We start from the raw sequence: 11,716 nt of genomic DNA, 5'->3' as shown, positions 1-11,716 counted from the left end.
AAGCTAGTAGCTCATCATGATGCATGTAGTAGTACTACGTATAGCTAGCATGCACATCATGTATATAATTAAGATGGTCTCAGCTCCTTATAAAACCAACTCGATCGCGCATTAATAATTTTTCAATTCGGTCAATAAAATATTCTAATTCCAGTCTCTTTCCAACCGAGTCCCATTGTACAATATATAATTAATTGCAACTTTTCAAATACACGCCTACTAGTTCTTTACGACTACTATGATCTATTGCAGTAGAACGTCCCTTGGCGGCTTGGCCCAGGCCAGGAAGATCAAATGCGTCTCTACTTATACAGACAAGGAATATTTAATATCATGTCATGACTCACGAGTACGTTGTAGTTTCAAGGGAATCATATGATTATGTGCTGTATATATATATATATATACACGTAGGTTATACGTACGTCCAGCGATCGCAGTTGGGAGAAAATTAAAGCTAGCTTGCTCCAATTGCAATGGTGGCTTAAATTAAAGTACCGCTAGCTCTATGTATTCCACGATTATAGAGCAAGGAACTGACCAGTTATTGTCGTAATTAATGTAAATAATTAAGACCCCTGAAAAAGGATTTTTCCTAATAATAATAATTAAATTACAGGACAAGATGTGCATGCTTTAGAAAATATATATATATATATATATATATCTCTGTGTGTGTGTGTGTGTGGGGTGGATCATTTTGATCATATATATAATGGTTTTCCGAAATTTCTTTATAAATGTATTTTATTCCTTTATAAATCAATTTGTTAATTTATATGGTTTTTTATAAGAAATTAATACAAATTCTCAAATAAGAATTATTTTGAACAGGACTTTTTACCTTATTTTATATAATGCCGCGCGATTCCTCCACCACTATATTTTTGGCGATGATAAAAAAAAAAAAAAAAAACTATTTGCAACTGGCTGAAAAAACCCCCGCGTAATTGGGTGATAATTTTTTTTTTATCTCTCTCTTCATTTCGTTCCCTCTATCTATCAATTTTTTTCTACACTCTTCTTCCTCTCATTCTTCCTCTCGATTTCACCCTCTCTTCGCGCAACACAAGTCTAATATCCCGTCCATGAAGTTCAATACCCAGGACAAGCTCACACCAGTTGATTTCTCCTTCAGAAACCGATCAAGTTCTTCCATTACAATGATGGAACTTCCAGAAGTTCCAGAAGTTTTATCTTCAAATCCAAATCTGCAACAGTTAAATCTCTTCAACAACTCATTTTTCAATAAGCTACTCAATAACCTAGGCAAATATTCCGACTTGGAGGATTTCGATGTTTCTACAAACAATTTCATCGGTCAGTTGCATGCCCAAGTACCACTGCTTCTAAAAGAAGCTTCAGAATCTAATCGCATTCAAAAATCGATTCTCTGGAAGTTACCAAAATCGTACGGTGGCTCTTCTTGGTGCCGGCGAGTCGTGCTCATCACCGACATTGGGCCGCTACTTCCTGGGCTGATAAGGAAGTTGCTTTCTCTGCTTGAGATGAATGGAGATTGTAGATTGCATATGAATGGACAATGCCAACTGACTGCTTCTTTTGTTTTTTTTTTTTAAATGTAAAAGTTGATTGAGGGGAAGGAGATTGCAAAATTAAAACGAAAATACTATAGAAACTGCCTTGGGTAATCCTTGGGAAACCATTGCCCACGTAGAAATGAAACGTTCTGTTTCATTTGATAACTCAAAACGCACTCACCGTTGGGCTTCTCCATGAAGCCAACCCCTTCCCTTCCCTTCGTCTTCTCCACTCCAATGCACATCTCCTTCTCTTTCTCTCTCTCTCTCTCTCTGCCAAACCCAAGAAGCCATGGAGATCCCAGAAAAGCTTCTCGAGTACAAGTTCCCCATCATCTTCACTCTCACTCTCACTCTCACTCTCTCTCTCTCTCTCACCATCATCTCCATCATCTTTGTAGCACCCAATTTCGTCACCATCTTGGCTTACTTCTGGCCCCTCTTTCTCTCCACCACACTCTTCTTCTTCGCCGTGATCCTCTTCGGCCAGACTTCCATAAAGGGCACCAACGTCAATGATGATGACAAGGCCGGAGAGTGACTCCTCGATTACATCACTAGTCAACCTAAACATCTGGTAAAGAGCTTCAAGTCTGAGTAGCAGCACGGAACAACAAAGCTCTTTCGTTCTCCAAAACCCACAAAGTGGACAATAGCTCATACCCAAAAATTAGAGAAGAAATTAGCAAATGGAAGAAAAAAAGATAAATAAAAATCTAGAAAAATTCGTAGCGTTTTCGGCATCAAATGGGTTTCTCGTCGAAGCATAAGTTGTTGAGGTACCACATGGGATTGGAAGAGGAAGGAGGAGTAGAATGGTCAGCTTCTTCCTTTCAATCTAAATGCTCTGCAGTTGAAATGGGATTGGGAATTTTACAATCAATAGTCTTCTTCCTTTCACTCGAAATGCTCTACAGAAATGGTTTTGCGGCAAAAATACAATGTTTCCCCCCATTTCTTGTCACTTACGAGGCCACAGTTGATTTCTAGACGCAACATTCAAAGGAACTTTCAGATAGAGTAACAAGAAATGGTCAAAATTCAGTGCCCTATTTTCTATAATTAACTAATATATATAAGATGAAAACCTAAGCCAACTTGGGAGTGATAGGGTCAAAGAAAGAGATCGAGCAAAAGACAAAGCAAGCCCACATTATCATACTAGTAAGATTTGTCAAAGAAATTCTATAAATGGTGCAAGGGAGAGAGAATGAGAAAAAAATAAATGAATTTCCAAATGACGACCATTGTTGACCAATTCCAAGCAAAATGATATTGCAGGTGTGGCCAATATTGGAAATAACGCTCCTCAGCCATTGCTAAGAAGATACATGCAACATGATGTTGGGTGTGGCCGATACTCTATCTTCCAAAACCGAGGTCTCTTTCCTTTCCTTTTCTCTGTTTTATTTTAAAATTTTTTAATATATTTACTGAGGTGATTCTCCTATGTTGCAACTGCCGGTCGTACGTAGAAGAATTGATTTTTAAGAGGGCCGCCAAGCATCGCATTAAAGCTCTGGCCCACAATTGTCGTACAATTCAACGCGGTAGTTAGCATAACATCCCCATATATCTATCTACACTCGTAGATCAAGATCATCGGTAACTCAAAACAGACCCTTCATTGTAGTTAGTACGCCTAGTTCCAACACCATTATTAGTTTAATTTGCAGCACTTTTTCAGATCCCCTGCACACCATCAATCTTAAAAAAAGCCTACCAATTACTCGGTTCCTCAACCCTTCTAGCTAGCTCCAAAATATAAAATAAAAAAATGGCAGCTGATGATTCAGTTCCATTTACACCCAGCAAACTGTATCCGAAAAGCGACGAAGAGATCGCCACGTTCAAAGCAATGAAAAAAGAACGAAGTGGTAAATGTTTCGTTTATGTTTTTGCTGGAATTGTCATCCAGTGCGTTTTCATATTGGTCTTTGCCTTGGTTACGCTGCGTAGTAGAATTCCGGATGCTAAGGTAAGCTCGATTATGGTGAAGAATCTCAGGTACAATAATGCCACTTCTTCAGCATCAATATCTCCTTCTTTTAATGCCACTTTGGTCGCCGAGGTGACCATTAAGAACACAAATTTTGGGCGGTTTAAGTTCGAGAATACCACTATGAGTGTGCTCTATGGAGGCATACAGAACGTTGGAGATACAAAAATAGGACATGGGAGTGTCAAAGCTAGAGGCACCCAGAAGATGATCAATCTTACAGTGGAAGTGAGATCTAGTAGGGTATTCATGAATCATTCTCAGAATCTTAGCAGTGAAATCCAATCAGGGATGTTAAAACTGAGCAGCTATGCCAAGTTCAGAGGCAGCGTGAATTTGCTGAATATTGTTAAGAGGGAGGAGATCGCACAAATGAACTGTACCATGATTCTCAATTTCACAAGCGGTAAATTCCAGGATCTTCGATGCCGGTAATTATAGGACAGTTTTGTGAGTCTTTTTATTTTATTTTATTTTCTTTGTTTCTTTTTCTTTATATTGTAAGACGTGGTACTACTTTATATTGCACAAAGAGGTTTACTAATTATAGGAGTACTAGTCTTCTTCTGAGTAATATGTGAGCTTCATATAATGTTCTAAGTAAATTATAGGAGAGAACAGCTTGTTTGCCATTTATAAATATCCCATATGTATCTACTTTCGTGCGTGCTGCGCTTTCTAAAGAGCAAGTACGTACTGACTGCATTCATGCAGCTCTATAATCAAGTTTTATTTGATGTTTTTTCATGGCCAGATTGATTTAGATCATAACAATATCGATCTCTGCTTAATTCGTGATTATTCGATCAATATATCTTAAGAGTCAAGGCTTGCATTTCTTTCTTAAATCTAGAAAAAGTGATCAGATCATCCACAGACTTTTTGAAATATCCGACGTCAGATCAATTATTGAATTCAATTAAATGCAATTTATGGGCAGTCGCTTTAGACAGCCTCATCCCGCCAACTCCCAATGGGGCGAATGAGCTTTCGTTACGGAAAGAAATATCTTTAGTTTTATACATAATTTATTTATTTGATGATGCTGATAGCATAGTAATCCATTCAAGCTTCCTAATTACATGAAGTCCTTGATTTAGATACATGCGTGCCAGTTTTAGTTAGAATTGGATCTACTAATGATTGACACGTGTTCTTTAATATGAAATATCATCATGTGTTTGATCTTATTCGATGGATCCAGTTGATCTATATATAAATATATATATATATATATATATATATATATATAATTGGAAACTGATGAACCCAAATATTACAAGGATAAAATTTATAAGTTGGATATATTTGGAAACTATTATTTTTAAAAGGGATATTAATGATTGGGAAGTGGATGTTAATTAAGGCATTGTTGGTTAAACTTTACGTATTCAAAGTTGGGGCTAGAAATAAAGGATAGTGGATTATTGCTGAAAATAAACTGGTCCAATATCAATTTGCCAGGTAATAAGCTTCTCAAAGTCATCTATCTCACATGCCAAGTTTCATTCTATTCAAAACCAATTCAGACTAATGGTGGGCTCTAAACAATAGCCACCCAAAAGAAATAAAAAATAATAATACCACTGTTCTGAATCTGTAGTGAAGATAACTAGGTAAGTTAACTAGTCCTTAAGACATATTAAGGCTCATCTGGTTGATGGTCCACGTATAGAGATAAACCTCCATAGTAATCTAACATGGAGTATACTAAAATTGAAAATCATACATTATGATACCAATCCTTTTTGAAATTTGGTATGATACATGTGATCTTGTCTATAATTGTTGTATTGTACCCTACGATTCTATTGTAGAAAGAGTATGAGAGTTGTGCGGTAAAGGTTGGAAGGGGAATGGGCAAATGCAGTAAAATGGTTTAGGGTCAGGTACAAGCAAAATGGTTTAAGAATATATCTTTAGGAGAAACGTGTTGAAATAGAGCATGATCATAGTGACAATAATATCAAACGAAAGTCCTTCCCTAGTATATAACCTTTCAATTAGAAACAAAAGCAGGATTTCAGTCTTCGATCTTTATGGAAATATTTTTTCCACAACCTTATATCATCCTCTTCATAGACAGATTTTACACAACCATATGATGGAAAATTGCACAATATGTTACACAGTCAAATACACAGATTCACAAATTACACATATTACACATTACACAATAGAATCAACACAAATTACACAGATTCACAAATTACACAATCATATCATCACAAATTATACAGAGAGAAGAAAGAGGCTCACTGTGTCAACCTAGTGCGTCTACTGGATTGCGACAGGCAAAGGTGGTTGGGGAAGGGTGGCTGATTGGGTGAGGTCGCGCTAGGGGTGGGGGGACTAGCGTTAGGTGACTGGGTGAGGTCGTAGCAGGGGGGAGAGGTGAGGTCGTGACTTGCAGTCGTCGACAGAAATAGAAGAGCGCCCCGGGGGGGAAGGAGAGAAGAATGGGAAAATGAGAAAATGCGATGACAAAAAGTCACCGAAAGAGTTGATAACTTCGCTGTAAAAAATTAATAACCCACGAATGGATAAAAATTTTTACCAAATTGTTTGCAGCGAGAAAAAGTCACCGCAACAAACTATTTTTCGCCGCAAAAAGGCATCTCCCCTCCCAAAATAAAAAGTTTTACTTGCCGACATCATTTCGTGGGAAAAGACTTGTTTTTTTTTTTTTCCACATGCAGTTTTCGTGTAATAAGGTAATTATTTGCCACAATCGAAAAACAAAATTATGGTAAAATTCCATATAATTTCTTGTAGTTTATCCTAAGTATTGCGAAGAACTACGTACGTACAGGACTAACATTTCAAACTTCTAATTTCGTTTGAATAGTGAGATGATATGATATGATATGATTTTAGATGAAAGTTGAATAAAATATTGTTAGAATATTTTTTTTTAATATTATTATTATTTTGTGATTTGAAAAAATTAAATTATTTATTATATTTTATATGAGAATTTGAGAAAGTTGTAATGATGAGATAAATTGAAATGAAATGAGATGAAATACTTTTACTATCCAAATAGACCTTAATCAATCAATTAAGATCATCAACATGATCTCCTGCCACGCACTTGTAGTACGTGAAGCAAGCATGGTATCTCCGAATGACATGGCTTCAGCTCGGATTGGCTATAAGGGACCAGATTCGATTCTGGTTGGCCTGGTTAACTACAAGGTTAGGCCCTAATTAACTTCTGCTTTCTTTCAGTCCCAAAGATCATCCACCTCTCACAATACCATCATCGTAGCATTAGCATAATTGGATAGGCAAAGACAAATCTAAAATTTGACTACTATCGCATGTTTTACTTTTTGTTGATTCCAATCAAAACCTATTCTTATATTAGATTATCCATTTATTCGCTAAAATAATAATAAAATATTATTTATTTTTTATTATCTAATTTATTTTTCTCATATTTTAGAATTCTACTGATCATATGTTAATTAATAATCATATATAATTAAATTATTATTTAAACAATCATATTTTCAATAGTCATTTAACGCTAATAACTACCAACTTTTTGTTAACGCTAATAATTACTACAAATTTTTTGTTAAACTCACCTAAGATTCCATATCAAAGAATTTTGCCTCTTGATTTCCCAAGTAAAAATAAAAAAAAAATAAAAAATCTAGGTAATGACTCCCTTTAATTAGGCTGTCTAAAACAACATATGTTGTCCTTATAGCATATACATGTCAACAGCAAGGTTGATTAGAATAAGAGCAAAAAGCAAGAGGCCGGCCAATCAAGAATCACAATCACAATCAGAAAAGAATCAAAAGCATTTGGGAAATATGCTCAAGTCCTGCATCTTTTAACCCTTCTTGAATAAAAATAGAGGAATGAGAAGCAGCATAAGATTTGGGTTTATTTCGTGCAAGCCATATCTCCCATACAATTGGAGAAGAGACCAGAAAAAAAACCACCAAAGCGAGCACATCTCTCACCAGATATGCACTACTATGTGGTGTGATGATAGCATTTGGGTTTTTCCTGACCAAGCTAGGAGATAAAGTTGTTTTTCTTAAGATAAATAAAATGTTTTTGTAGAAGGCCTAAGTTATACAATGTCGGTTCTTTTTCCCTGGCCACACAGAAAATAATTCAAAGGAACATTGGGGCACAAGTAGGATCCGCCAAAATTTTTATTCACTTGGCAAAGATAACTACGATGCCATAACCCAACTAATTGGGCAACTCAGTAGGACTGTAAATCTTTAAAGATAACACATGGGGTCCTATTAAGTCCATCCCAAAATGTGTTTGTGATCAACATTGGTGAAACCATATGTAACAAGCTGACATTGGGACTACATATCAAGGGATCTAGGTTTTCTACTGGGAACAAGAAGGAAGACATAAAGCTCAAAAATGTAGATACAAAGCACGGCACGCGTGAAGTACTTTACTTTCAAGTCAAAGAGTCCAAGTCTTTTGTTTATAGTTTGTACTTAGTCTGCAGATGGGGATCGTCGGCCATCATTTGGGCTTATTTTAGCATCTATTTTGGCCCAAGGCCTGCCATAGGGAAGAGCAGTATCTATATCGTACAGAAAAACATTCTATAAAGGCATCTGGAAATCTAATATCCAAAAACCCTAAATTTTTCATTCGCCTATTTTCTCTCGAGGCGCTCCCCTCAAAGTGAGCAACCATTTCTTCACTATAATCATTTCCTGGTTTATTTGGTGTGTTACATAGTGGTATCAAAGAGATGCCGGTCTCTGTGTTATCTATTTACAAGTAATGGTAGAGGGTAGAAGATTAAGCCTCGTTTGTTTTCGGAGATGAGATAAGATTAAAGTTAAAAAGTTGAATAAAATATTGTTAGAGTATATTTTTTAATATTATTTTTGTTTTGAAATTTGAAAAAGTTGAATTGTTTATTTTATTTTGTATTGGAAGTTAAAAAATTTGTAATGATTAGATGAGATGAGATAAGATGTTTTCCCAAAACAAACGAGGCCTAATCAACTGTAAAATGGACAAAATGCCCTAAAACAATCTACTGATTTGCAACATCAGATGCTAGAATCACAGTATCAAAACCTAGAAATCGAGATGCTAGCATTAAAAATGAAAAATGAGTCAATAGTCTTGCAGCTCGCAGCTTTAACAATGGAGCTGCAAAAGGAATCAAAATGGCAGCAATGGTGAGTCATCGACTGAAGTTCAGAATAGAGATGTTGTTGTTTTTCTCCAACAACATAACATGGGTGAAGTCCACACCAAGACTATAAGGTTGGACTTTTTGATTTTCCATGGTGAGGCTCCTGTAGGTTGGGTTTACAAAGTCCATCAGCTTTTCAGTTTTCATAATACACCACCACAACACAAATTAAGGCTAGTCTCCTTTCACATGGAGGGTAAAACCCTCATTTGGTTCCAGGATCTAGAGGAGAGTGGACAGATCCTTGATTGGGACTCTTTTATTAAAGCCTTATTGGTTACATTTGGTCCCAATGCGTATGAAGACCCCATGAAGGTTGTTACTAGGTTGAGGCAAACTATTACTGTGGAAGAATATAAAGCAATGTTTGAAACCATGTCTAATAGGCTAAGATGACTGTTGGATAATTACAAACTAAGTTTTTTTTAAGTGGGTTAAGGGATGAGATTCGACTGCCAATTAGAATGTTTAATCCAAACACCCTCACATCCGCCTACAGCTTAAGAAAAATTCAATAAGAGAATTTTAACTTGTTCAAGAAAAGCTATAGAATTAATTTATCATATTCTCCAAACCCAATAATCCTAAAAAACCCAAACACCAGTTTGAAAAGCTAAAAGTTACCCCAAAACCCTCACTATCCATCCAAAAAATTAACCAAGTCCAAATGAAGGAGATGAGGGACAAAGGCCTCTGTCATTATTGTGATGCTAAATGGATTCCTGGACATAAATGCAAAAGCCCAAAACTTTACCTTCTTGAAGAGATGCTGCTAGAGAATGGTGGGTGGGAGACACAAGGGGAAAAATCGGGGGAGAAAGGAGGAGAAGCAGTAGTTATTGAATTGGAAATCCAACAACAAAATCTTAAAAATTCATTGCATGCTTTAACTAGCTCTCTTAACCCGAAAACGTTGAGAGTCAAAGGAAAACATGGTGCAATTTGGGTAACCATCTTGTTGGACACGGGTTCGACCCACAACTTCTTGATTTGCTACCTCTTGATAAGGCTAGCCGAGTTAGTGTGAGGGTGGCCAGTGGTGAGATGATCCCTAGTGAGTGAAGCTGCAGTGGTGTTAAGCTAAAAATTCAAGGAACAATGTTTATTGTGGATGTGAGTGTCCTAGTCCTAGCTGGATGTGATATTGTGCTATGAGTACAATGGCTTCGGGATTTGGGGTCTATCTTGTAGAATTTTTAAGAACTCTCAATGAAATTTATTATGGGGGTAAGGCAGTGGAAATAAAAGGTTTGGTTGTAGCTCAATTGATTGAAGAATAGTCTGTAAACAAATTTCATGGGTTGGAAAAAGAAGGGAATCATTCTACAAGTGCTACAGGAGGAACTAGACTATGTGCCCAAAGCTAGAAATGAAGTACCATTAACCCTACAGCCCATTTTATACCAATTTAGTGATGTCTTTTCAAAAGCAAAAGGAGTGCCACCACCAAGAAACCATGACCATGCCATTAACCTAATCCAAGACACCAAACCAATATCCATGAGACCTTACCGTTATCCCTACAACCAAAAAGATGAAATAGAGAGGATCATGCAAGAACTCATATATTCTGGTGTCATACAGCCTAATCAAAACCCATACTCATCACTCGTGCTACTGGTTAGAAAGGCAAATTGGACTTGGAGACTATGTGTAGACTATAAGGGCTCAATAACGTCACGATTAAGGACAAATTTCTCATACCCGTGGTGGAAGAGTTGAATGATGAGTTGCATGGGGCCACTATATTCTCTAAGGTGGATTTGAGGTCCGACAATCACCAAATTTGAGTTAAACTCGAGGACGTACACAAGAAAATATTTAGGACTCATGATGGGCATTACGAGTTTCTAGTGCTACCATTTGGGTTGTGACTAATTCCTCCTCCACGTTCCAAAGTCTAATGAATTAGGTGCTTCGCCCTCACTTGAGAAAGTTCATTTTAGTTTTCTTTGACATTATTTTGATTTACAGCAAGATAGCTTTGGAGCATGAAAACCATATGCAAAAAGTCCTAGGGATTCTGAGACTATGCAAAGCAGTCCAAATATTGTTTTGGATGCGATAAGTAGCATATTTGGGGCACTTAATCAAGGCTAGGGGAGTCTGGGCAGACCCTAAAAAGTTTAGAGTCACGAAGGAATCACCACTTCCTAGTTCCCTAAAGGACTTGAGGGGACTTTTAGGCCTAACGGGGTACTACCACAAATTTATTAGAGGCTACGAAGGAATCGCAGCACCACTAACCAGAATGCTAAAAAAGTATAACTTTGTATAGAGCAAGGAAGCTAAGGTGGCCTTCCATCGATCGATTAAAGGAGGGTATTACTCAACCTCCGGTGTTGGCACTTCCTAACTTTTCGATGTCTTTCACCATTGATTGTGATGCATCGGGAAACGCTATTGGGATTGTATTAATGCAACAAGGCAAGCCCATAGCCACAGTCAAGCTTGGAAGGGAAGATCACTAGCTTTATCCATGTATGAGAAGGAACTTTACGCTGTAGTTTTAGCCATCGCTATATGGAGACTGTACCTCTTGGGGCAAGCCTTTATGGTCAAAACATGAACTGTTGTTGTGCAAAGGGAGACTATACAGTTCTAATGATGGGAATTTTAAGATCAGAGTCTTAGAGCTTATCCTTAGTAGCTTGTGGGGAGGACATTCAGGTTATGATAAGTCCCTACAAAGAGCAAGGAACGACTTTTACTAGCCCAGACTAAAAAGAGATTTAAAAGAGTTCATTAAGTGATGTGATTTGTGCCAAAGAGTTAGGGCAGACAACACTAAGCCCAAAGGATTGTTACAACGCCTGCACCTACTCTCCCAACTATGGACTCGCATCACCATGAACCGCATAGAGGGGCTGCCCGAATCTAAAGGATTTAATAGTATTTGGGTGGTAGTGGATAGACTCATTAAGTTCAACCACTTTGTTGTCCTTAAATGCCCTTATACTACCAAGGACATAG

General features: G+C 37.1%; 1 protein-coding gene across 1 annotated transcript; it reads left to right on the top strand.

The window, feature by feature from the left end:
* Positions 1 to 3,318: 3,318 nt before the first annotated feature.
* Positions 3,319 to 3,975, top strand: LOC108985088 (late embryogenesis abundant protein At1g64065-like). The gene has a single exon (XM_018957254.2). It carries the CDS (start codon positions 3,319 to 3,321, stop codon positions 3,973 to 3,975), a length of 657 nt encoding a protein of 218 aa, XP_018812799.2.
* The last annotated feature ends 7,741 nt before the right edge of the window (positions 3,976 to 11,716 follow it).

The sequence above is a fragment of the Juglans regia genome, chromosome 2 (genome assembly GCF_001411555.2).
Source record: "Juglans regia cultivar Chandler chromosome 2, Walnut 2.0, whole genome shotgun sequence".
Taxonomy (NCBI): domain Eukaryota; kingdom Viridiplantae; phylum Streptophyta; class Magnoliopsida; order Fagales; family Juglandaceae; genus Juglans; species Juglans regia.
Note: the sequence above shows the minus strand (reverse complement) of the source record. Positions and strands in the feature narration are given on the sequence as shown.

Bases quoted from the DNA above. Each gene is read 5' to 3' on its own strand.
- LOC108985088 (XM_018957254.2), top strand. From the start codon at position 3,319: ATGGCAGCTGATGATTCAGTTCCATTTACACCCAGCAAACTGTATCCG.